Source organism: Sciurus carolinensis, chromosome 12, assembly GCF_902686445.1.
Source record: "Sciurus carolinensis chromosome 12, mSciCar1.2, whole genome shotgun sequence".
Classification (NCBI taxonomy): domain Eukaryota; kingdom Metazoa; phylum Chordata; class Mammalia; order Rodentia; family Sciuridae; genus Sciurus; species Sciurus carolinensis.
Window position 1 is genome coordinate 108,012,222 of NC_062224.1, and position 25,340 is coordinate 108,037,561.

General features: G+C 44.5%; 1 protein-coding gene across 3 annotated transcripts in view; it reads left to right on the plus strand.

Moving 5' to 3' along the window:
* The window catches only part of Astn1 (astrotactin 1), a 284,134-nt gene that overhangs the window by 80,001 nt on the left and 178,793 nt on the right, over positions 1-25,340 (plus strand). For all 3 annotated transcript variants that reach the window (XM_047521201.1, XM_047521202.1, XM_047521203.1), the window contains exon 2: positions 20,592-20,779. In XM_047521201.1, the coding sequence (XP_047377157.1) occupies positions 20,592-20,779 (188 nt within the window). The remainder of the gene's footprint in view (positions 1-20,591; positions 20,780-25,340) is intronic.

Here is a 25,340-nt window from a genome sequence, read left to right on the forward strand (position 1 = left end):
TTGCAGATTTGGAGAAGGATACAGACCATCTGTCCCTAGAGACCCCCAGACCCTCAGCTGTGAGGAGCAGAAGTGCGTTAGGACCAGGTGGTGTTAGGACTGCCCTGTAGTTCTATCCTTAATCTATAATCTTGCCTTGACTCCAGGCTGTTACCCCTGGGAGTGACTGTTCACTTAAGTATACTGTGTTGACAGCTTAGGATTTGGGGTAGAATTGTTGAATCCAATTATTTGCTACAAAAGAAGGAGAGAGAGAGAGAGAGAGAGGAAGAGTGAGAGAGAGGAGAGGAGAAAGGGGGAAGGGAGGGAGGGAGAAGGAGGGAAGGAGGGAGAGAAGAGAGAAAGAGAAACAGATTACTGTGTTGATTGCCTGGTGTGTAAAGTCCTTTATGACAGGTGAAGATTTTTATTCCAGGGGCTCAAAACCGAATGCCTAGTCACAGTTTAATACAGGGAATGCTCCAGTTGCTGAATTTTCTTTTATTTCTGACTTCACACTTGGAATTCTTAACTTCCAATACCTAAAATCAACGTTTTTATTTTTAAAGATGAGATGAAGCATTTTTTTTTTTTCTCAATAGCGCATGACCTAATTTGGCATAGAGAGAAGAAGGATGCTTTCAGACTTACAGATTCACTAATAAGAACTGTAGAAAATCCTGAGGGCTGTCATCTCCTGATATTGGTTGGTTCTAGAAAGAGGGCAATAGATCGCAAGTGTTGAATTTGTATGTGATGAGCAATACATTTTATACTCTGCCCAGACAACCAAAAACATATGGCCCCAGACTCACATAATAAGGAAAATATACTGATCCATGGCCACTTGCTGTCACCAGGTCACTAAACCTATTTCTCCAGATATAAAATGAGACTATCTTGCCTCTTGGTACAAATGTAATATAATCTAGTAATGCAGCCATGAAAATAAGCACTGGCCCATAACCTGAGGGCTTAAGAAGTCAAGGCTAATGAGAAACGGGCAGAATACAAAAAATAAATTGAATTTCCTCCTCTTTATCTTGGGTTTAATAGGAATTTGGGTATATTTTCCACCAAGAACATCTACATGTGCCTTATTGCAAGAGGGATGTAGGAAAACAGGAAATATTGTGCACTGATAAAAGCAAGAGTGGGTAAAATTATAAATGGGGATATGGCCAATGAAAATGTCATGGTCCCAATAATTTTTAAATCTAGCGAGTAACGAGGTACCAATACCTTAGGCACAATCTACTGTAGAGGAAGAGTGTGGAAACGAAGCCAGGAGTATTTAATACAAGGCACCCGTGTTATTTTTCTGGTTTGTATCAAAAACACCTGCCCTGAACAACTGAGGAGCAGTTTCTTTGAAGGCGTGAGAAAGGCCGCGTCCTGGCGCTGAGACCCGCCCTGGTTCTCCCTCGCCTTTTCTTCTCCTGTAAAGTCTCCCTGCTGTACTCTTTCTGTGAGTTGTCCTCATGACAGAAAGATCAAGGGGCCACTTCAGAGGAGCTTAAGCTTCAAACCCGCCTTTTCCAAAAATAACAAAGGCAGAAGAAAGAAAAGAGAGCCATGCAGGTAAAAACCTGAGCCAAATAAAAAAGCTCAGAGTGAGACATCGCAGGTGAACGGAACCTGAGGAAAACACAGCTCGTTTAATAGAAGAGGAAACTGAGGTCCAGAGACTTTCCCTTGCAGCACAGCATCGTCCCAGGCGTTATTCGTGACCCTTGACTTTTACATACCGCACACTGGCAGGTGAGGTCCACTTACCGTACCTCGTGCGGGCCTGGAGATCAGAATTCACCATACACTCCTGATGGGTCCACTTCCCTGTCTGGGGTGTTCTGACATGGCGGTCTGCATGCAGTTCTAACTGAACGTGCAATGCAGTGCTCCACTCCTCAGCTGAGCTGCTTCTCCGTCCTGTGCTTCCTGCGGCCGGGAAGGGAATAAACCCTCACCCCTCAGGATTATCCGCAGGTCTTCCCTTTCCTTCCACATTTAAGCAGTGACTTGCCCCTTAACTCCCCTGCCATCTCTCTCCTGCCTTTTTTCTTTTCTCCTTTCTGTAGGCCCAGCCCTTAATTGTTCTTAGCCTTTTCTCATCTACCATTTTAAAAACAAAATAAATTCCAGTCATGTCTTTCACCCCCGTGTACCTAGATAATAAAGTAACACTCTTAAGCAGGGCAGGCAGCGTCCTCTGGAAGATGGCCTCCCGTGAGCACGCCATCTTCAAACACCTACCAGGTAGCATCCTGATGTTCTCAGAAGGCGCCCTGCTGTTGTTACTTGGCTCTGTGTTTTAGCCCAGCGGGTGGCCGGGTTGCCACACACACCACAGTGGTGTAACCCCTCTTACCCTCAAGCCGAGTGCAGGTGTCCCATTTGGAAGCCCTCCCAGGGCTCTGTCCATAGGCCACTCTCTCCTAACACGCGCCCTCCATCCTGTGCCCACCTCTGCTGCAGCCCCTTGATTTATGACTAATTTTTTTCCTGGTCCATTCTAAAATAGAAATCCTTTTGGGGCAGACTCATTCATATTTGTAAGCTTTGGTGTTTGGCATGAAGTAGGACTCAGCAAAATACTTTGTAAAGAGCGAATAAATGAACAAACGTGTGGATGAAAGTTCACACAGTCACCAGTGGCCGAGCGAGAGACCTGTGATCCTCCTCCTTCCCTTTCGCATCTGCGTTTCTGCGTTGTCCAGGGAAAGGCCCTGATGTTTAAACTAGTACCATCAGAGCATTTTCTCAACAAAATTTGTCTCGTTTTCAGGTTGAAAAGAAACAAATTGGAAATACATGAGGGGGGTCCTGGGTACCTAGGTTTATCATCACTGTCTTATGATTCAATTATATTGTAATTGTCCAAACAACAACAAAGGCAAAAATCAAAAACCAGAATGCAGAAAAGAAGGCCGCACACTTGTATCGAATATCTGCTGTCTGTATCACACGTGGTCCCATTTCATCAATACCCACTTGGAAGTGGGTATTGTCATCTGCATTTCAACCAGTGACACCCCTGAGTCTCCCAGGTTATGCAACTGGCTTAGGAGCCTGTGACTAGCCAGTGTCAGAGTTGACAGTCGAACCACGTCTGTCGGATTCTAAAGCCCATTCTCTTTCCCCTTCACTAAACTTCCTCCCTGGGGAAACAGAACAGAATTAGGGACATAAAATCTCAAAAAGTTTCACTAAAAGACATTCTTCTGTGACTTCAATAACAAAGCAGACTCAAGAGGCAGGAGCCGGGAGCCCCAACTCCAGTCCTGTTGTGTGGTGTGATTCTCAGAAAGCCAGTTAACCTCTTCTTTTCCATGACTTCATAGTCACAAACGGGGGACACAGCTGTTTCTCATCCAATAATGACAAAGTTGCTTCATACACGAGTTCGTGTCATTTGCCACAGAAGTGCGCTTTATGTAATTACTAACCATGAAAGTACCTTTATTTCTCCAAGAAACTGGCATTAAGTGACATTTTTGCTTAGGCATTAAACACAGCATTCATTGCACTTCAACAGTGACTGGTTGTTGACAGAATTTGAATGTTGACAGTGTTTTATACAACACAGAGAGTCTAAAATTAAAGAGTGGACATGATGAGAGGGAAAGTATGCAAAGTAGAAGCATCCTAGAACATAAAGATTATATTTTCAATTATTTCTGGATTTTGTGTGGCTTCATAAGAGAAAGAGATCTGGTTAGGATTCTTTCTCTGGATTTCCTGAGTTAATGCTCTGTGTATCCTTGAACAAAATACTGAGCTCCCTGAGCACTGGGTATATTTTAACAGGGTGTGTGGAATTTATGCCATTGAAGGGCTGAACCTCTGCAGACTGAGGATGGCATCTCTAAGTCGTTGGTAGCATCTGTACTACTGTATGCTCAAAGGTTGTTATGACTAAGATTCCAGATACCCCAGCCCCAGTGTATCTGGAGACAGAGTGGCAGGAAGAAATGAGTGGGGAGCAATTGGAGGTACACAGAACAAAGAACCGTAGGAAAATTGGAACTAAGACTTTTCTGGAAAGTCATAGTACTTCTTCTTTCAAAATAAAGCCTCCAATAAGGAGACTTTTTAGATTGGAAGGGAGGATTTAACCTCAACTCTTACAAGCTAAATTCCCAAAGGATGAAATTCTTGAAGACAATTTTATAATAACTCTCATGATTAAAGAACATGAAGGCCAAGAGGGACTTGGCTAGGCCTAGCGCTGTCTTGCTGATTGTTCCACACCCCACGCTTCCCTTATGGAGCCTGAGAAAGACACCATCTCTTTCACCAAGGGGCTATAATTTTCTTTATTCAGAATACTCTCTCAGATATTCAACCCACTCTTTCCTTGTTTTATAAGAAGTCCAACCTTCATACACCTAATATGATTTAGTTCTGGTTTCATTTCCTGAATCTTTGTGTTGCTTTTTCTTCCTGGATCTCATGTTCAATGCTGCCAGCTTCTTTGTCCCTACAGGTGCAGACAAATTAGCATAAAGAGTAAGTTGCAAAATTGGAGAACAGCAAATTTGATTTCAAAAGCCATTTCAGATTGAGGTCCATTTGGTGGTATTAGAAGCAAAACTAATAAACAAACCGGATTTTTTCCTACTCAAATTGATTTTTTTTACATGACAGTATCCCTTTAGAAGTAGAACATTTTATCAAATTCTGATTTTAGCTGTCATGTACAGTGCTGTTTTTTTCCCCTTTCTCATTATTGCTGACTGTTAAGCTATGTGGTTTGGCAGAGAAAATCTTTCCTTTTGTAATATAAAAGAATATGTCGCCTTTCCAATATCATCAGCTGCCTGTTTGTTCTTAGGACCTTCCAGATATGGAATATGGAGGTTTAACAATGTTCTCACTATCATGTTTCTCATTCTGCAGATGAGAAAAGAATTATAAAGAAGCTTCAGGGCCAAAGAGATTTTGAAAAGACACAGTTGTGAAGAAATCTGGAATCCAGTTTACTCTCTCACTGTCCAAAACACATGCTTTCATTGACGTTTCTCCCGCAGAATGGCGTACATTTCCCTATTGTACCGGGAGTTACTCCTGTAAACTCTGAGGAGGCTTGGGGCAGGTGCCATGATAGGCCATCTAGTGGGGTGCCAGAGATCAGAAGTCTCTGAGTGTTCCAGATCTCCTGAAGGGTGTTCACATCAAGGCAATCACAGAGTTATTTACTGGTGGGAATCCTTGTTGGCCTGAACATGTCACTTGGAGACAGTGACCTCACAGAAGCGAAGGTGCAGGAGCTGTCATGCCTGCGAGGCCTTGAGACAGGTGGACCCGGGTCCAGGGCAGCTGGGACTGTGCAGCAGGGCTGTGGGCAAGCCCTGTGTTGCCCTGCACTGGTGAGCTCATCTCCTTCCACACATCTGTCCTCCTTTTCCCGCCATCTTGCTGAGCTCTTCCTTCTCTGCCCTATGTTTTTTCTCTACCTCAGAGCTTTTGCTTACTCATATATATTTTTTTTCTATTTCCTCATCTCTACAGCTTGCAGTGGCCCTTATGGCCCAGACTCCCCATCTGTGCTCTTACTGGGCATCTCTCTGAGCTCAGCTTCTGCTGATTTATGCCTGATTTGTTCCATAGTCCCCCTTTCAAATTCCTAAGAGCAAGAACCTGATTAGCTCATCTTTTTATGTCAAGCCATGTTATGGGTCACTGCACCGTCTGCAGAAGGGCTGCCCTTGAGTGGGGTACCCACTTCACAGGGGTCTTTGTGGGGGCCGCAAGAAAGACTATCAGGAGTGGGCGGCTTCCGCTGGCAGAGCAGTGCGCAGGCGCCGGGACTCGCACACCCCGTGCACGTACCTAATGGGTCTGTTCATAACCCTTGCTAATGCTGTTCCTCGCCCTGCAGTTGTCTGGCCGTCTGTGAGGAATGGCTGGAAATTAATTTCTAGGAGCTAAAGTGTTCTCAAGGTCAGAAAAGGAGAAATCATTAAAGTGACCATAACCACGAGGCGTCGTGTTGAGAGCTCTACATTTATTTCTTCAGTCCCTCCTCGCAACAGCTTTATAAAGTAGCTATGATAATCCTTATTGGGCTTAAATAATCTGTCGAAGACAAACCGGTTTGAAGTAGGGACGTTGATATTGAAAGCGGGCCTTTGGGACTCCCAAATCATGTCTGTCAGTGAGGCCCCTTCTGCATCCACCTGGGTGTCTTTAACCAATACTCGCTTCCTCTCACTCTGACTGCGTCCACGAAATAATTTGATCAGAATTGGAGAGAGAATGGGAGAGCGCCCTAAGCCCCTGCTGGGGTGGGGACCTCACTTTGTGCGATTCCAGTGGCAGGTCGGTGGCTGCCCAGGTGTCGGCACTGCGGGGTTGTGGCGCCCCCTCCAGGTGGTTTCAGCCTCAGCGGAAGCGGACGTGCTGTGCGAAGCCTTCTGTGGCTTATATTAACGCAGATCCATCATTAATATGACAAATATGCACACCTGCACACTTAATTGCTTCAATTTTCTTGAGTCACTGATAGGTTTATGGCCTGCCTCAATTCCAGTAAAACTGAAGCAATCTAGATTGGGCAAAAAAAATGTCACTCCAATCAATCTCATGAGCAGATCCAGTTTCCAGCCCTTGATGACACTTTCTTTCTAGACAGGGTAATTAAAGAGGCAGAGCCAGCTCCTTTTTAAAGTCCCTTCATCTTAGTTTTATCATCTTTAACAGCCTCAGAAACTCTAGACGGGAAACATCTTTCCCTCTCTCAGCCCTCCTCCCACCATTGGGTCTCGTGGGAAGAGAAAGGATTTCCTCTTCCATTTGTCCCACCCAGAGAGAAGATGCTGGAAGCTTTCTGAGTTGCTTCTGTCAGGAGGAAAATGGGGTGCAGTTTAGAGATCCCTCACTTAAGAAAGAAAGGCCCAGAAAAAGAAAAGCAATAAGAAACTTTATTTCCCCCACCAAATGCAGGAATATATTTTCACGAAAAATCAAAGATAACACAAAGTGGCATATAATTTTTCTTCCTTAAACAACTAAAGAAACTTCTATCAAAGAAAGCAAATCTACCTAGTACATGTTTTGGTTGAATGGAACCTTTTATATATCAAAAAGAAATGTTTTAAAGCAAGGACTTAAGGAGTTGGAAAAATCTAACAAATTATTAAATGACTATGTATGAAAAAAAAAAGGTGTTAAGTAGAAATTAGTTAGCCAAAAATAGATGTTTGTAACCATCAGGGGTGTAAGACATTGCTGCAAGATAAGAGAAAACGGTGCCAGTTAGTAAAACCAAAATTTGTTAAATTTTGTAGAGGGGGAAATCAGAAAAATAACTCATAGAATAAATTTTCTGTTTTTATTGGAGGATTTGTGAAATTTCAATAAGCATGTTACCTCTGAAATTGAAGTACTGAAATAAAGAATAATTAGGAGTAAGAATACCCCCGAAATTGGGTTATGAAATATGAATAATTATACTGCTGGTGCTATATGATATACGCACATGTGTCCTAAAGAACTTCAGAGATGAAGTTGGGGAGGCAGTTGTCAAAGTAAATAGTTCATCTCATCTGGGGAAGGGTCCTTTTTGTGAGGATCTGTCTCCTTACTGGTGGCAAGCCATCTGAGCGGATAGCAGTGGACCAGACCCGTACATACTGCAACACTAACTGAACTTGGCCAAGCGTAAGGGGCTGGGCACAGTGGCAACACCAGGCATAGAGCCCGCGGGCATCTACAGGGGAGCCAGACTTGAATGATCCCTGTTTTTTAGGGGATCTACTTAGATTTTCAAACAAGCTTTTTAATAGGCTCCACCTTTAAAATCAAATTTTCTTAAACGATGAGTTACCACTATATTTGTTGGGCCTATGGTTTCACTTGTGAAAACAACATAATTGTCAGTCTCTATAATTGACTTAGGTGGTACTAAACTTTATATACTAAAAAGTCCAGTTGATGGGGCAGACCATAAGAGGATTCCAGGCATCTATGTTAGTGGTCAGAAAACAGGGGGACAATTTCACATGGTTTTCACGTTATCCACTTCAAGATAATACTCTTCCAGATAAAGACTCTAGCTATAGTAACAGAAAGTAATCTGTCATATCGTTAATGATTCAGGAAAATGATCTAGAGTTCATTAAAACCACTCTCTGAAAATATTGACCCAATTTGCTGTCCTGGCTGAAAAAGGAAACACAATGTCATTGTGAAGGACATGGGAAGCACAAGACTCTGCCCTTACCTAGAACCACATTGATTTTGATATTAGGAGTAAAATAAGTTGTTCCTGTCAGTAACTTCTAATGATAATTAATGATGACAATAAATCATATTTCTAAGCATTTCTATGTGCATTTTCATTTTAACAGCCCTGTGAAGTAGTGTTTGTATTATTTCCCATTCTGTGAAAAAGTAAACTGAGGCAGAAAGACTTCAGAGGTAGGAGCTGTAGGACCCTGGCCTCAGCCTTGGCTTCCCAATGTGACTACTACCTATTTCTGCAACGGCACATTGCCCCGCTCCTGGGAATGCGTTTAATGAACCCAGAGAAAGTGCGTAGAAAGGTGACTTCAGTAGGAAGTGGGTGTGGTTCCATGTAGGTAGAATAGAAACTGAGATGCATACTAGGTGCAGCAGGCGCCTAAGGGTGAAAGAAATATGGAGGAGTCTGTGATTCTAGGCAAAGAGGAAGAGAGGGATGTTTATTACATAAAGTATATGTGACTCTGTTCTCCAAACATTGACCCAGCTAAGATGCAATGCATAAACCCAAGGAAGGTGGGTTTATGGCATCCAACTGGTGTGGTCCACACGGAACTCTTTCCCGTAGGTGTAGTCCGATCAAGAAATGGAGATACAGCAAACAAAAACAAGATCCTGACAGTTTCCGAAAGAAGAGGCAGAGTCTGAGACTAGGAGCTGAGATGGCCCTCAGATTGAGGGTTGACGTCAGGGATGACAAGTGTCCCTTGGTGCAGAATCATCTCTGCCTTTTTGGCCTCCAAATGAGAAGTAGCTAGAGGAGCTATCAACACTTTACAGCTGTCCCTAAGTTCCTGTCTTCGCGTCCTGACTTAAACCCATAATCCACTCATTCCGGTTGCTCTCACTTGCGTTCATGCTGTGGCTCATTTGTGAAGGTTATGCTGCATTCTTTTAGAGTGTGCTCTTACACATCAGAAGCAGAAAAACCCAGCACTTCGTTATTAGTTTGTAAAACTCAACTAACATTGTTTTAACTACAGCCTGTAATTAATGGGCAGGGCTACCAGGAAGTGCGCATGAGAATGTAAACATTGGGACACACGGCGGCGGTGGCTGGCAGAGTGAAGTGGTGGAAGAACAGAGTGGGAATGGAAAAGGCGCCAATAATGGTGCCCGCTTCCTACTGCCAGGCCCTTAATGGGTACTTGGTGCACAGGGCTCAGAGCGGAGGGAGGAGCCCAGAATTGAGATAGAAAATATAGAAAGGGAGGCAGTAAATAAAGGTCCTGTCGATGTGTTATTCTCTGTTGAGCAGTAACACACCGTAGCCATCAAGTGGCCTTATATTCTTTTAAATTATTCCTCCAGGAGGGACTAAATGGCTAGATCAACAGTGCCATGGGGGTATTTGTCTGTCAGGTCATTTAAAGGTCATCTTGACCCTCTCTGTAATAAGTACTTGCACAAATTAGCCTGCAGAGATGGGTCCAAGGCAGTGTCAAGCATCTTTAGACCAGGAACTGGAACCATGGACTGAGCGATCTGCTCCTCCAGGGAGCCTGTCGCAGTGAAGTCACAACAGAATGCTGTATGATTTGTGCACTGTGTGAATTGGTTGATAACTCAACTTCATTCCCGGCTCTCTGAGCCCAAACTCTTCAAACTCCTGACGGTGTTTACTGTTGATGCGTATCTTCTGTATATCTAATTCATTTATCTGAAATACAAGCACACTGACGCACGGGTCCTTGGTGTAAGTAGACATCGCTCAGGTGGACAGCACAGTCTGGTAGAAGGTGTACCGTGCCGTGAGTCGGGAGGCTGGGTTCCAGCCCTGTTCTCTCATCTCGTTAGCTTTAGCCCTGGAAACTGTCACGTACCCTCCTTGGTCTCTGGTTTGTAGTTCTAAAAAACATACTACAGAGGGTTAACAAGTGAAAAGGGGACCTTGTAAGAAAGGTCTTTGCAAGTTGTAACATGGAAACGATAATGGATTTTCCATGTGCTTGAGTCTTCTTGAATTCGCTTGCCCTTCCACTTTCTCAGACCAAATAACACAGCATTGATGTTAAGGAAAAGTAGTTCAGAGAAGATCCTGCAAAATGGCTGCCCTCCAAGCCGCGTGCATAAGATGGCATTTCTCATGGTCGGCAGTGAAAGCTCACCAACTGTGGAATGGGGAGGGAAACCTGGCTCTCCAGGGTGGGTGGGAACAGAAGGTCCCACATGCATGCAGATGCTCTGGTCATTTATGGCAAGACCCCAGTTTTCCACTGAAGGAAGCTCAACTGTTGTTGCTTTTTTAGAATTTTTTTTGTTGTAGATGGACACAATACCTTTATATTATTTACTTATTTTTTTATGTGGAGCTGAGGATCAAACCCAGGGCCTCAAACGTGCTAGGCAAGTGCTCTCCCACTGAGCCACAGCTCCAGCCCTCAACTGTTGTTTTAATATTGCCTCCATCCTCTTCTTCCTGTGCCCTCTCCAGTCACCACCACCATATCACTCTGGGCAGACTGTCATTCAAATTCACAAGTGTCTTGCAGAGGGCCTGACCGTAAATTCACTGGGGCTCCCTCACATTGCCAGCCTTGGGTGGCCACTGATAGCATGGCTTCCCTGAGTGAAGGCCCTGTGACTGGGTCTTAAAGCAAATGTAGTATAAGTGAAGTTGTATCAGACAGTGAGAGAGTGTCCCGTTTGCTAATGAGCACTTACGGGAAGGTACACATGTGAACTACCCAGATCCCTCAGTTGGAACTGAGCTAATTCCTGAACTTAGGACCTTGAGAGCTTGTTTGGAGGTTCTAGCAGGGGAGCGCAGCTACTCGTATACCCTTGACCGAAGAACGGTCCTCCTCTATCGGGGAAGGTCGTCCTCTTCGACCGAGCGTGCAGCTTCGGGAGGGACGCACATGGAGCGGTGAGGGAGGAAGCGGACACCCGCCTAGCCAGCCAGAACAGCCGAATCAACCCTGGCGATCAATGGGGTGACAGATGTCGCAGCCGGATCGCCCTCACATCCTGAACTTAGGAAGACTTAGAAGCAACTGGAACCATTTAAGGTACCATTTGCTTAATTCTATCAAAGATTATCCACTCAATTTTAGATCTATGTGAGTGATGCTAGTAATGACAGCAACCAACACAATGTTAATAAGGGACGATGATATTGATGTTTATTGAACAATTAAATGCCAGAAACTGTTCAGCATTGTATTACCCCAAGATTGGACTTTGCACAGTGAGGGAAGGGAGTTGAGATTGTGAGAAGGAACAGTGACCTTAGAACTGGGAGACCTGGGATTTCCCTTCCCCCCAATTCTAACATTTACTACGTAGGTAAATCAAATAGGCTGTTCCTCATCTGTAAAATGGGGAGGTGCACACCCACATTAAAGGGTCATCGAGGATTCCCTTATCTCAAGAATGCTGAAAGAGCTTCTCAGCAAGGCCAGCACATAATAGAGACATCGTTACTTACTGAGTTGAATCACAGATAAGGACAGAAATACAACTGGATGAGAACTAATTAGAAATGGAGATGAACTGAGATACTTTAGGACAACATACAGGCTATTCACCTTTCGTACATCATTTGCAGATGATATTTTGTCAATATCAATTCATATTTCCACCTATTTTATCAGGCCAGACTCATGGCACCAGAGAGCCTAGAGATTGTTCAAGATCAGAGAAGTTCAGCAAATGCTCAGTTCTCTGTTAATGAAAGAACAGGAGTACAAGAGAGAGGATCAGATTGAATAGAACTCTCACTGAGGCTCGTAGGCAGTTTCCCTATCACTACCTGCAACCAGTGTTCCTGATTTCCGAACCCAGGTGTCCATAATACTTCCAAAGCCCCACAGCAGGGAGGGTGACCCCCAAGGACTTATGAAGCTAAAATCAGAATTCCAGTTGTGAAACCTCAAAATGACTTATTCTCATCACAATGTACCAAATGATCTATAAATACATATTTTAACATTCCAGAGTTTAAATATTATTACACATCTTACTTGATGTCAGATTTTGTTAAATGTGTGCCGTTATCTCAATTTACAAAGGTCAGTCGGGTGGCAGTGGAGAATAGAACTAGATCTATGTATGAAATCCTTTCAGCAGTACATCTGCGTCTCAGAGAACCAGGCCTTTTTCAAAGAGCTTTGGGCTTTTTTCCCCCTTTTCAAATGAGACTTTAATGAGTATCATGTGGATAAACTCTTTGCAGAGGTTTGAAAAGATCCAGAGAAACACAGTGGCAGGAACAAGCAAACCATTTTGGATGAAATCACAAGCCATTTGAATGCCTCCTCATCTCTCTGGTTGTGTCAGAACCTTTTGGCTGCGTTTTTCCCCCACAGGAATGTTTTCATCTCCATGGCTAGGTAAATAGAATGTTCCTGCAGTTGCTGGATTGCTATTCATGCCAGCACGGAGTAGGGTGGAGTGACCTACTTCCAGCAGCATCCATAGAAAGCTTTGCTGCTTCCCATCAAGGCTGATTTAAAAAGCCACCCTCTGCTTCCTGCAGCTCCCGCCCCCAGCTGCCCTCAGAGACAACGTACTATGGACTATGTGGTCCTTGTTGGCTGTCTTTTATCACTCCTGCTCCCTGGGTTGGCTCATTTGAGTCCATCTTTGCCTGTTCTGGAAAAGGAGAAGTGGGTGAGTGGGCAGCTTTAAAGGAAGTTAATGTTTCAGATTTTCAGAGAATAGTTCTATAAAGGGATATTGGTGGAGCCACCAAGAGAGGTCAGCTGAAGCTTTCTTATCCAGACTACCCTTATCCACATGAGCATAATTGATCAAAGGTCAGTGACTCACTGGAAACACTGGGCAGCCTCTCTCTGTGGATGATTCTTATTGGAGACCCAAGATTGGAGATTTGATAGGTTTTGCTCCAGCCAGGCCTTAGCATATAAATCAATAGGCTGGGCTGAGATGGAAGCCTTCCAAACTCCTAGAGGAGAATCTGAGACTTTTAGCCAGTTGTTATGCAGAAGTGCACTGCACCTGCACCTGACTCAGGTCTACCTGGAGCCAGGTGTGACAACTGGATTTGCGTGAAGAACGGGTCAGTGCTAGAGAGTCGCCAGAGACCTTTATCCCATCACCGGGAGATGGATGAGGAGAGTGAACTCCGGAGACGGCAGCAGTTCACTCTCCAGGGCCGCTGTGCCGGGACTGTCTCTAACCTGCCATTCTGTCTCTCTCCATTGGATTAGCAACACTCCACGCCTCTTGTATTTGCCATGAGGACAGATGTCACCAAGAAGGGGAAATAGGAATTCTATTGTCTTTCACTTGGGTACAAATGAAAATTGCTATTCCAATTCCCAGCAATTCTAGAAGGTTCTGGTGACTTGAGAGAGGAAACTGCTGTTGGATGAGAGATTTTTGAAATTTTAAGCTATCTTGCTCTAAAGCATGTGTTGCTTGTAGTTTTGTGGCCATAGCTCAAGCCTGGCCTTCATCCTTGGAGGCAGAGGACAAAGAATGTGATGACAGGAAGCAGCTCCACACAGAGAGTGCGCTGATGGGTCTCTGAACATCTTCACAGAAGAACGTGGCTACAGGATCTTCCATTCCGTTGTTCACTTGGCTGGGTCTTTCAGGGCACAGACTTCAAGCAAACCCTCCGTGTGCCTGCCATCCATGCTGGCTGAACTCAGACCTGGCAGAGTGCTGTTTTTCTGTGGCTCTTACTCTGGGACGTGGGATCTTCCTACCTCAGAACTCCGTGCCAGATGGTCCCTCTGGAGAGCGGTGCAGAGGCCCACCAACTCCACCCAAGGCCTTGGTTTCCTCGCCTGGTCTCACTTGCTCATGCCTCTTGGCTTTGTCCTTTCTGCCACCTTCTCCTTTGTTTGCTTCTCATCTGCCCCTCATCTTTCTTCACAGATGGCCAGGACACTAATGTGCTGCTGCTGTTGTTTATGAAACAGGTTGGGGTCTTTGGAGGCTGCTGTTCCAGAGACATTAAAGACTGGTGTCACATTTGATACCAGGGTGAAGATTTGCAGGATAATTAGTGATCCCCTACTGTGATTAACCCCTGACTCCAGCAGGTTATTTTCTTACAAAGGTGTTGAAAGTTAATGCCACTGTTAATGGTTTCAGTCAGAAGACCATAATGAAACCATGTGGGAAACTAGGTCCACCATCAATATCTTTCAAACTCTGAAATCAGAGGGTGGAAAAAAGAGAGTAAAAAAGAACAAAAGAAAAGGGGGCAGTTCTATCTGTGGTAGGCCTGTCCTTGGTAACCTTAGTGATAGTCACTACCTGATGGCCAAGGTCCATTTGTTCTTCTTAGTTTTAGATAGCCGACTTATCACTACTGAAGTTCTGAGCTTAATCTTCATCACCAAGGGAATCTCATAATGGCCACTGAGCTAGCACAGGTGGAGGTATGGTTGGATTCTATTTTTAGAGATGTCCTCTTTTCCTTGTAATTATTTCAGGAGGGATAGAAGGCTCTTCATAATATCACACTCAATATAATGGAAAAACAACCAAGCAAAACTAAGACCCCCTAGACACCTCCCAGTCCTCTATCAGCAGGGACCTATCTGAGCAGTGAATTTTACTTGTCCTCCAATTGATCCAGTCCTTTTCTAACTCTGCTCTGGGGAACCCCCTTGAGAAAGCATATTAGATTTGGTTTGGATGCAAGATTCTGAAGCCAACAGCAAGTTTGAAAATCTAAGGAGGTCTTTCAACAATCAGTAATGGCCATCAGGGGGTGGCAACCGCAACCTTGAAAGACTTACAGGGTCAGTTCTTCCGATGCCCTCGACACAAGGCCAAGAATCGACAAGTTAATGCTTCCTCCCGCCTTGACCTTGGCAACCGCGGTAACCTCATTACGACTCAGCTGGATTCAGCTTGAGACTCAGACTTGCTCAGAGTGGAAAAGGGTCCCAGGATGCCGGACTGCTCTAAGCCACTGTACCGTAATTCAGTGAATTAAAAGGTCCTGGAGAATTTTCCCAGCTCAAATCCATATTTGAATTTAAATAGTCAAACTCTTTGAGCAAGGACATCGTGGATCCGGTCCTTTGGGGCAAATTCTGATCCTGCAGGATGTGTTGCTTTAGCAGCTCAGACTGGGAACTCTCAGCCACGAGGGCACACCCCATGAAGGAAAAGGGCATGGTGGTACAGGGAAATTGTAAGACCAGAGGAGGAATTTTGCAGCAAAGTTTCGAGTGTCCTGAGCTCACCCCACAAAGAGACTATAAGCTCACAGCACACAAGCTAACTTTAGAACAATGACTAAGGCAATTTAAAAGTGATTTCATCTCATCTCCTTCTCTCTGCCTTTCCCCATCCCAGATGATTCTCTCTTGTGACTTTCCTTGCCTGATGTCCTACCATTGCAATCCTCTGTGGCTGAAGAAGCTCTTGGAAATCACATGTCTGTAGGAGGATGAATGAGAGTCTTTCTTGCCATGTGCCATCCATTGTGAAGAGGGCCTGAGTCTGGGAGGCTCTGGTCCAGTTCCTTCAAACCTGTCCAGTCTGCGTGCCAAGGGAAACGAGGGAAGGAGTCGATGTTATACTTGAGAGGAGGTGCGATATCATTTGGAACATTGAACTTAACATCCCTTCCGGACCTAGAATCATAGGATATCGAAGTTACAAACGATCTTGAAGTTCATCTCTCCAGATCTTCTTAAACAGACCAGAAAACTCAAAGCAGAGCAACTTGCCCACAATTCCTCAGACCATGCCCAGGCTCCTGCGTTCCACTTCACAGCTTTAGTCCCCGCAGAATACAGTATGCTCAGAGTCAGAGTGAGACTCCGAGTCTAGTTTATCTTCCCTTCTCTTTCTGGGTCTTCCTGATCATTCTAAATGATGGTTTAGCTCTCACTTCTGCTGAGCAAAACCATGGACGGCTTTCCATTAGCCCTGAACTCCTTAAACTGGCATTCACAACTTTGGCTGTTGATACCAGTCTGAATTTAGTCTAGGTCTGCAGCCATTCTTCTCTGTCCTCCCTGCGCCACTTCACCAGACCTCTCGTGGTTCTGCAAACGTGTATTATCCTTCATTCCTTTGCATAGACTCTTCATCTGAAATTGCCTCCCAACATTTTTACCCATTTTCTTTCTTCCCATCCATGTACATGGAGCCAAGCTCCAGCCTCTCACTCAGCGCTGCTATTACTATGCAGAGGGCTCATTCATTGCCCTGTCTTAAGTGTCCTGTTAGATTGAAAGCTCCTTGAGAGCAGGAACCACTTAGCACAATTTTCTAAATGGCGAGTTGTGATCCAAAAAAGACGTATGTAAGAATAAATGGCACCCTGGTTTCCATGTATTCCAGGCAGTTCTGAAATTTTGGGAGGTGCTGAGGGATGTGAGGTTTGTGGAAAGGAAGAATGGACATGGTACAGTCAGGACAGCCTTATGTTTCCAGGTATCCTGGCCCACAGTATGATGACGGCACTGGTGTCTGTCACCCGGTGACACCTGTGGTGTCTTCAGATGCCCATGCAGGATCCTGCTGGCACTTGTTTTATTCAATACATGTAGTGAAATTTCCATCGGAGCCTCTTTGGCAATGCAGATGACTTTGGGCTGGACTATTTTATCACCTCCTATAACTTGCCCTTCGGGGTTTCCGGACTGCCTTGTATTGCATTTCTCCTCTTCTTGAGATATTCTGCTGAAACCCAGACCAACATGATTACACTGGTGTTCCAAGCTCTGATCTCACTCCTGTTGGGGAAGAAATTGACATTTACTGTGCCCTGTGTGGTTTTTCATTAGTTGACCAGGCCAGTCATAGCATAAGTAAGTAAGTTCCTGGTTTAGATTTGAGCTCTTCCATGTCAGGTCCTGCCAAGAGAGGGGAAAAGCCAAGGAAGAAGCTATCACTGCGTAAGTATTTTGAAACTAAACACAGACGAGTGCTCTTGGCAGGCACGGTGGCCTCTTTCCTTCCCCTTTCCCCTCTGTAATGAGTCTAGTCTGGGCAGAATCATGATGTCCCCATTGGAGGGGTGGACATGAATAACTCACAGATGGGTTCAGTGGGCGGACCTACAAGGCAAGGCCTCTGTGCTAGCAGCCCACTGACCCACAGGGGGGTGCGCTTGCTCAGTCCTCCACTGTATCTGGAATACCTCAGGTGTTCCCCCTCTGGAGATGTAGGACAGAACACCTTCTTCCTCTGAAAGGGCCATGGGCTGCTTATGGATATGGGCCTTCTTTTTGATAAAGATATTCTGAACTTAGACAATGGGAATAGTTGCACAACGTAGCGAATTATAGACTTGAAAGGGTGAGTTTATGGCATGTGAATTGTATTTAAAATTTTAAAAGAAGTCGTGGCACACTAAGACCTCATACAAAATGGCGTGCCACAGAAGATCCTAAATGACCATATGGCCTCTGCTCAGCACTTCCTCTGTGTACTCTGAGGTCGTGCTGCCTGCTGGTTGTGCTGTGGGTAGAAGGGATCTGATAGTCCAGCCATCCCAGTCCCTGATCTGTGTCACACTGGGGTTACAGTCCAGGCATTTCCTCATTTCTGCTTCCCTAGTCGTAAAGAGGTAATGAGCCTGCCTACTTGATGAGGATCCCCAGGGAAACAGAAATCCAGTTTGTTAAGTGATTTGGGGGTAGGAGTCTCCAGATCCTTCTCAGTGGTTACAGGAAGGACTGAGTGGCACTCAGGCAGGTGTGGAATAAGTCCCAGGCTGCGTGTGCTGCTCTAGGTGACTTAATCATGCCTTGGTGCTCTCTTAGGAGCTGGACTGCCTATGTTTTTCTGTTTTTGCTTTTGTCTGTGATGAGAGGAGACGGTTTGGTTTCTACTACCACTGCAGAACAGGAACTATGGGGCACCATTTCTCACGAGTCTTCTGGTGCTTTGTGAAGGCACAAGGACTGGTTGAAAGGGTCAGAGTCCCAGTATGATTGTGGCATCTGTGCTGAGCATTTGCATGGTGACCACTGCTCCAAATGCCCACCCTCAGAGATACTTCTGAGGGTTTCTCCTCACTGGAAATCAGGAAAGCCTCCTCACGGGAAAGATGGACTCGGGAAGCCTGTGTCCCCACCTCACTTAATAAATGGGCCGTGCGGGACCAAGGTGCAGGGGATCATCCATCCTCACTTCCTCTGCTGTGCCAGTCATGCTCCAGGTTGTGGATGGCACACCAACCCAGCAGGGCAATCGGGAGAGGGACTGAGCATGAAGGGGTTTTGGTCCCCATTTTCTCAGCCCTCTTTCACGCTACCTACTTTGCTGTTCTCCCTGGTGTGTGAGACAGCAGGAGGAGATTGGCAGCCCTGTCAGCATCCTCTGGGACAAGCTAGTGACCTATGGCTCACACAAAACCGAAGTGGCCAACCCAGAAAGGGCGCACTGATGTTCTTCCTTCCTTCTTATCCTGGTGCTTCTTCTCCTGAACATCCTTTCCCTCCTCTACCTGTCCACGAACCGCTCACCAGGCCCAGCACCAGTGTCACCTTCCTCTGAGAAGACTGCTGTTATGGTTTGGATGTGAGGTGTCCCCCAAAAGCTCACGTGTAAGACAATGCAAGAATGTTCAGAGGAGAAACGGTTGTCTTAACCCAATCAGTTATTTGATCCCCTAACAGGGAGGAATTAGCTGAGTGGTAACTGAAGTGGTAGGTGTGGCTAGAGGAAGTGGGAATTGGGGCGTGGCTTTGGGGTATATATTTGTATCAGGCAAGTGGAGTCTCTCTTTGATTCCTGATCACCTTGGTGTGAGCTGTTTCCTTCTGCCACACTCTTCCGCCATGATGTCCGCCTCACCTCAAGCCCCAAGGAATGAAAATGGCCTTCTATGGACCAAGACCTCTGAAACTGTGAGCCCTCAAATAAACCTTCGTCCTCTACAGTTTTTCTGGTTGGGTCATTTAGCCACAGCATTGAAAAAACTGACTAAAACAAATGATTTCCTCCTGCCACCCAGGCACGATCACTCCTTCCTTCTGCTTTGCTCCCAGGAAACCTAGTCACGCCCCTAGTGAAATGCCTGCTACCTTAGCTCACTCTGGGCGGGTTGGGGAACTCGCCAAGGGCCTTGTTCCAGTCAGCGCCGAGTGCCTAGCACAATGTCGGCTGCACAATGCATGCCCGATACCTGCTGGATAGAGGAAGGACTAGATAAATAAACAACGTCATTGTGCCCTCCTGCGAAAAATGAAAGGTGCTTATAAACTCCATAATATTTAAAATTACTTTCCTCTTTATGGTTATGATACTTGATGAGAATACATTCTTAATGTGTCTATTAAATCTTTTTTATATCAATGGGATATATATGTGTGCATTAATATACATACGTGTGTATATATATGTGTGTGTGTATGTATATATATGTGTAAAATATATTAATATTTAATAATAATATATATTATAAAACAAAATTTTGTAAAGCAATGGTTTGTTAAAATGTGTTCAGCAAGAACACTGGTCCCATAGTGTGGTAATAGTTGTTAAAGGTAAAATGGTCAGAGAGCTGAATGAATGGAGTTCAGGCAGGGCTGAGTGAATCAGTTTCTCTACTGTGGGATGTCTCGAAGCTCTAAGATGGTATTACTTAGGCATATAAGTGAGAGGGATGGGCACACAACGGGGTCTTTCTGCAGCACGACCTTAACGTCGACTACAGTACAGAGGGCAGAGCAGGGTTTTGGGGTTTTGTTGTTGATGGTTGTCCAGCCTTTGATCTGGACCCCTGAGAAGCAAGTGTTTACCTGGATGGAAAGAGCTCGATTTGCATCCTCCCCTTCATGCATTCCACCTCTGCTTTCAAGGCTGAAGAGAAAGAAATTAAGGGAATTAAAACATTACTTTACCTGTCATAGCAAGTTATCCGACATCTCCAGTGGACTATGCAGCAAATGATTGTGGTTTTGGAAATAGCCTGTCAGCCCCAGCAGCTCTGCAGTAACCTCCCAGGACTATTCCATAAATGCCAGTTCTCTGCACAGTAATTACCAACTCTCTCCATGGTAGATTCACTGGTGTGTCTAGGAGTAATTGCTGGGGAACTCATACTTTCAAATTTACAACAGGCAAACAACCTTGTATTTACCTCGGGGGTTATCAGGTATTCAAACTGTGCTGTATGAAGGATGCCATTGATCATAGAACTAGGGGAAGAACTCGAATTTGCACCTCAGTATTTTTCTCAATGGGTGAGAACCTGGCTCACTAGATTAATGGTGGAAAGACTGATGGGGATAATTTTCTTCTTCTAAGAATCCCTTCCCTTCCTTGAGCTTTGTGAGCAGCAGTGAGTCTAACCTAACTGTAGTCGGAGCCCTTTGTTGCCTTTGGACAGAACTGGCTGGTTAGTATAAGTGGCAAGGAAGAGGATGAAAACCTTGTTCAGATTCTTACCTCTGCCTTTGGTGTTCCTCCTCTAGAGATCTCAGGGAACACGGAGGACATCCCCCTAGTACGCTGGAGGCAGCAGTGGCTGGAGAATGGCACTTTGCTTTTTCACATCCATCACCAAGATGGTGCCCCAAGTCTCCCTGGGCAAGACCCAACTGAAGAACCCCAGCATGAATCAGCTGAAGAGGAACTGAGGATCCTCCACATCTCCGTCATGGTAAGGGAAGCATGGCAATAAATGTATGAATTGACTTTTTATTATTCTAACCAGATATCTGAGACAGATTACTTATGAGGAAAAAGATTTCAGGCTATAGTTCTGGAGGTTCAAGGACATGGCATCTACACCTGCTAAGCTCTGGTGAGGGCTCTCTGCTGCATCACACCATGGCAGATGCAATAGCAAGAGTGTGTGTGCAAGATAGAAATCACATCACCAAACAGGAAGCTAGAGAGGCTGGGGTCCTACGGCCCTTTCCGAAGGCATGCCCCTAGTTGACAAGGAGCTCCCACTGGCCCCCTCCTCTTAAGGTTCCACACCACTTCCCAATACCACCGCCCTGGGGAAAAAGCTTCCAAGACTGAATCCTTGTGAGGTGAACAAGATCCAAGCAATAGGCATAGATGTAGCTCTGTGAGACCCAACACCATAATGACCATTGATCATGGTAATAAGTACCCTCCCCATTTGTGAGAAATGCAGCCCCTCATGCTTCGAGTAGCCCCTGCAGGTATTTCTACAGCACAATTCCCCAGCCACTCTCTCTAAGAGCACACCTAGATATGGGGTAGCTGCCTTGAATGGAATTATTCAACTAGTACATCAGAGCATCTTGGAATTGGGTATTTTACATGTTTGCTGAATGACTGGATCTCTAAGTTGCTTGCTGCTCCTCCCAAGTTCTCTTTTCATTTATCCCAGTCAGGAGAAATCAGCATCCTGGCTTCTCTCCTCTTTACAATAAAGGGCATGACAAGAGATGCTTGCTCCCGACTCTAGCCCCAGTCAAAACTACCATCAGCATCACTTCTATGTCATGTAGAAATGTGAGACCTCAAGAAAATTAGAAGATGCTTCCTAAAATTCTAGGAACTTGTGTCCTATAGTCTCACTAGAGAGGAAGTGCAATGTCAGGAATGGGGCAGAGGTGTCTGGTGCTGCTTTATTTATTGATGAATAAATACCTAGAACAGCACATTCATATAGTTAATTCTTAATCAACCATTATGGAATAAATGAGTGAATTTTCTAGTGGAGATAGAAAATCCTGTTTCACCAGGTATTTTATATGTTCTTTTTGTACTGGTAAACTGATATATTGTCTGCTCATAGGGTAGCCTGAGAGCAGGTGGAGACTTGACTGATTAGCCATTAGTATGTGAGGGCTTGGGGTATTTTACTATTAGGAAAAACCAACACATAATCAGCTTAGTCCATGGTCTAACTTTGATTCATCTATTGCTCTGTTACCATCACTATATGCAGTTTAATTCTATGGAAAGGAAACTGAGCACATTTTAGATATATACAAATCTCCATTATCTAAAAATTGAGGATGGAGAATTTCCCCATAAAAATCTCTGATAAAATCTTAGCATGTAAGCTTCCCATATTTTTCTTCAGTCAGCACCCCCCATAAATAACTGGCTTGGCAGGTTACTTGCACGGACGCAGGCACTTTGTTTAAACTACATGGTGCAGAAAAGAGAGTCTTTGAGCCGCAAATGGTAAACCTCAATGTCTCGGTAAGGCCAGAGACAGCAGTTAAGGAGACGGCTAGACCTCACGCATACAGAGTAACTGAGGTGCATACATGGGAGGTATAGTATCTACACATCCTTACTCAAAGCCTAGTGTCCCCTCTCTCAGAGAAGGTTCTTCATCAGTGTGGCTTCTAGTTTCCAGAGAGAGATGAGAACAGCCTTACCAGTCCAAAGATGGGATTGTCTTCATGTTGATAACATGATCTGATAGAAAAGAAGGGTGCAGAGGTACTCTCCACCTGCCCATCCTTGGGAGAAGCAGTGGTGGTCATGGGTAGTTTTTGTTTGGTTTGGTTTTCTTTTTCTTTTCTTCCCCACCCCCCACCAAGGCATAAAAAGTGTGTAGGGTATAAAAAGTACACAGAGACTTCCAAGGAAGAATATGAGGTGTGACTGTTTCTGATAGAAAGACTGTGATCCCTAGAACTTGAGACAGGCAGTATGTCTATTGGTGAGTTTGGTGGGGCAGGTGCATAGTGTCACACACTGCCCAAAGACAGTCTGAAGCTTCCCCTGGCTGCTGCCCCATAGCTTCAGTATTGCAAGGACCCTACCTTCCTTCTCAGGATAAGGTGCTCCAGCAAGTTCTCCAGATAGGTGCATGTGTGGGTGGGTGGGAGGCTTTGAAGACAGAGATGTGCTGATCGAGGCTCCCAAAGGGGTTTAGGAAATACTGTGCACTCTTAAAATATGACAACCCTGTGAGAAGCCCTACATTGCTAATGCTTTTTAATGCTGTCCCCTGGGCAGGGATTAATGGGCAGGGACACTGAATTTGAGAGTGAAGAAGAGTCAGCCTTAATTCTATCTCTGAGATGTCTCCTGTATGTGCTGCTGGTCCCTCCCCCAGGACAGACCACCAATGACATTGTCTTTCCAAATAAAGTAGAAGAGAACTATCCTTCAGCTTTATTTCAGTTTTTCCATGTAGTTTTCTGCCAGACCAGAGGAGGCAGAGTTAAAAGGGCACAGGCAAAAGGTAGGGGGGAACTCGGGTGTTGTCCCTGGCATGGCTCTTGGATGTGGACAGGCCAACAGGTCCATGAAAGATTCAGGAAGGCCTTTGACCTCTGTGGGAGAACAGAGACCTCGGGGTGAGCTGAAGATGCGAGCCCATGCGTGCCAAAGACGGTTGGGTCAACGGAACTGCCCTCAGCCCACCCAGCCATCCCCCTCCATTCCCATTCCACACCACACGCCCTCGCAGGCTGCCTCTCCAATCCTTAGGATTCTGTTCTAGAAACAGTTTCAAAGCCCGAAGTCGGGTGTCTGCCCTCGGCTCAGAAATCAAGCCTGAGGGTATCCTGTTTGAAGATGTCGTTCCTGGGGTCTCTGGTGGCTTCTTCATAAGAGACTCGGGGATTGGTAGACTTCATTTGATTCACTTTATACCATATCCTTTGGAGGTAAAGTAGCATCTGGAGTGGCAGCATTTTAAAAGCCAGAAGGTAGTGAGATCCTTTGACTAGTAGCAGTGTTGGATAGTGAGACAAACCTAAATAAAATCGTATTGCCTCAACTCTCTCACTTAGGAAATGACAACAGCAGGGCTATTTTTTTTTTATTAACTGTGATGATCAATAGTGACAGCTTTCAGATGGGTTCAAAATCACATAATTTGTAAAAGAGATGAATTGAGGTTATCATCCAAATATGAGTTTGTCCAACCGTCTCTCCCTTGTCGAAAAAGTGTATATTTAAATAACTGATAATCCTGAGTATTTCCGATATGTTCCAAGGGAATTGTGATTCTGTGAAACCCTTCGGGTTTGCATTTCTCTCCTTTTGTGTTTACACTGACCTCATCTGAGTTACCTTAATCCAAGGTCCACTGTTTATTTTCATATTTTGCATTTACTGTGTTTTGTTTTAAACACAAAATACAAACAATACTAGAATGAGAAATAAAAGTAAACCTTTTTTGTATCCTTAAACACTATATGAATGAGAATTTGCAAGTCCTCTTTTATACTCTGCCCAGGATAAATCTGTCAACAGCAAAATCGAGGTCTTGCAGAAAACCAATACCCCAGCTGGGAGTTTGGCAATTTAAAACTTTGAAAAAGCTTTTGCTTTTTTTTTAAATTTTTCAATCATATCCTAAAATTTTTGAATTATTTTTTCCAAAGAGGCACCATTTCTTCCTTGTGTAGAATAATTGGATTTCCCTCCTGAAATCTTACATTATTGCTTTGAGGGTCAAATGATGTATTTTAACCTCCTGCATGATTCAAACTTGGCTGAAGAGATTTATTTCAAATTTTGCAAGATAATTGACATTTAGAATCATGAAAGTACACAAGGATACTCTTTTGCAAACTCTTCAACAAGTGAAGCAGAATTGATAAATTAAAACTGAGTGGGAGTTTAAACCCAAAGTCAAGAAATTCCTCAGTGATAAGGTAAATTATTTACTCTGCAGAAAACTAGATTTTAATATGAATTTACATCAGATATTGACTCTTTGTAGATTTAAATTTCTACATTGTACTTCTGCTAATTTACCATATGGTGTACATTTTTTCTTCTTAAAGTATGTAAAAGAATTTAAAGGTACCTAATAGAATGTCAATATTATCTATCTATTTCATCTTCGTCATTAAAGATAGCAGTATTAATACATTCTTACACACATACAGGCTGGTTGAATACATTTTTTCACAGCAAGCAGCCTTTTAAAATGCTTCAGTTTTATACCTGTCTATCCATCTGTCTGTCTGCCTGTTTTTTTATTTTGATAACTTCCACTTGTAGGAAATGTCTTTTATAGTTTAGCCTATAGTTAGGCACAGTTCACAATTGTTGGGGGGAATGTATCTTTGAGCCTCTGTGTGTCCCCATCCATCAAGCCTGGGTGCTGCTCAGGACCACTGGCCCGTGAAGGCCACGGGTTTGTACCTGCAGTCTCCCATGACCTTTGACTGCTACCTGCCACCAGAGGTGTTCACATGTCCCCAGGGTCCCTGGTCCTGGGAGCTCCAGGTGAGCTCAAGGTATAGAGTTCTCACTTGAGA